Source organism: Galeopterus variegatus, unplaced genomic scaffold (assembly GCF_000696425.1).
Source record: "Galeopterus variegatus unplaced genomic scaffold, G_variegatus-3.0.2 Scaffold74325, whole genome shotgun sequence".
NCBI classification, from domain to species: Eukaryota; Metazoa; Chordata; class Mammalia; order Dermoptera; family Cynocephalidae; genus Galeopterus; species Galeopterus variegatus.
The window spans coordinates 1-1,219 of NW_007800436.1; the positions used below are offsets into that span (position 1 = coordinate 1).

The window sequence follows — 1,219 nt, forward strand, 5'->3', positions numbered from 1 at the left end:
GAACTCACCCCTACTTTCAGAATGTGGGGGTGGACGTTCAAATCCAGCTCTTAGAGGAACACAAGGTGGAAAATCCCTCAGTGAATAGACACTTCTCATTGCAAATGGAGGTGGTGGCTGAACAGGGAAAACCTTTGGTAGAAAATAATTGCGAGGAGCTCCATACATGCTTCCTCTAGGAGGTGGAGGAAAAGGAGGATCTCTTCTCATGAACGGACCCCTCATATCCCCTGGAAACACTGGACCTCTGATTGCAGGAAAAGGTGGAGGAACAAAGCCAGGGCCAGGTGCTTCAGTTTCAGAAGGTCCAGATGAATTAGGCACATTTACATGACAAAGGTCGTCTTTGGTATCATTTCTACTGAATTCCATTTGTGAAGACTTCGGCCCATGCACTTTATCCAAAGAAGGCATATTAAAACTTCTAAGTTCTGCTGGTCCAGATGGTCTACTGGGAGTAGAATAAAATCTGTCTTGCCTTGGGGGAAGAAGAGCTGGATCAGAACATGATTGGCCTGGTGGAGGGATCATCATCCTCAAGCGCTGTTCCCATGGAAGTGACAGGAATCCAGAAGGTGCTCCATGAGAATCAGTTAACCTATCACAGCCAGTTTCTCCTCTTTCTTTGGTCATCTGATGGTCCAGAGTATTCTCTGGGCCTCTTGAGCCTCTTCCTCCTCCTCACCCTGGAGTCAAAGTTGAGAGTCTGAGTGGAGAGAGAAAAGCTCTCATTTCGGATGAAGGTCAACCCAGTGGTGAGGGACCATATGGGGAATGCTCTCCACCAAATGCTGTATTTGGAACATCAAGTGCATAAGGATCTTTTTTGAAAAGTTCAAACGTAAACTCTTTTTCAGCTAATTTTTGCCTCTTAGAAACGTTTACTTTCCTTAAATACCTGAGTTGTCTTTCAGCAGTCTCAGCTGCCAACCAATTATCATGTTGTTTTTTCTCATGGGAAGTCATCTGCCCTTGATAAAAACGAATGCTCCTCTCCAATTCTTCTTCCACAACTTTGGCTTGCCCTCTACAGGTCTCCAGTTCTTCAGCTGCATGGCTGATCTTTTCTTCCACTTTGGAAAATTTCTCCTCCTTCTCTAACTGGTCTTTTTCCTCTACTATTAATTTCCTAAAGAGTTTCACTCCATTTTCTTGATCCAGTTCAGTCATTACTTTAAGTTGCTGCTGAAGCTTCTGATTTTCACTTTCCAACTGTGTG

The 1,219-nt window shown here is 44.3% G+C and overlaps 1 protein-coding gene across 1 annotated transcript; it reads right to left on the bottom strand.

The window, feature by feature from the left end:
• Positions 1-6: 6 nt before the first annotated feature.
• On the bottom strand, positions 7-1,206 carry LOC103584650 (cTAGE family member 5-like; the record flags this gene model as incomplete). The annotated part of the gene is made up of 2 exons (XM_008565575.1): positions 7-674; positions 786-1,206. Coding segments are annotated over 2 exons (1,089 nt in total), but the record flags the coding sequence as incomplete, so codon positions are not given.
• Between the last annotated feature and the right edge of the window lie 13 nt (positions 1,207-1,219).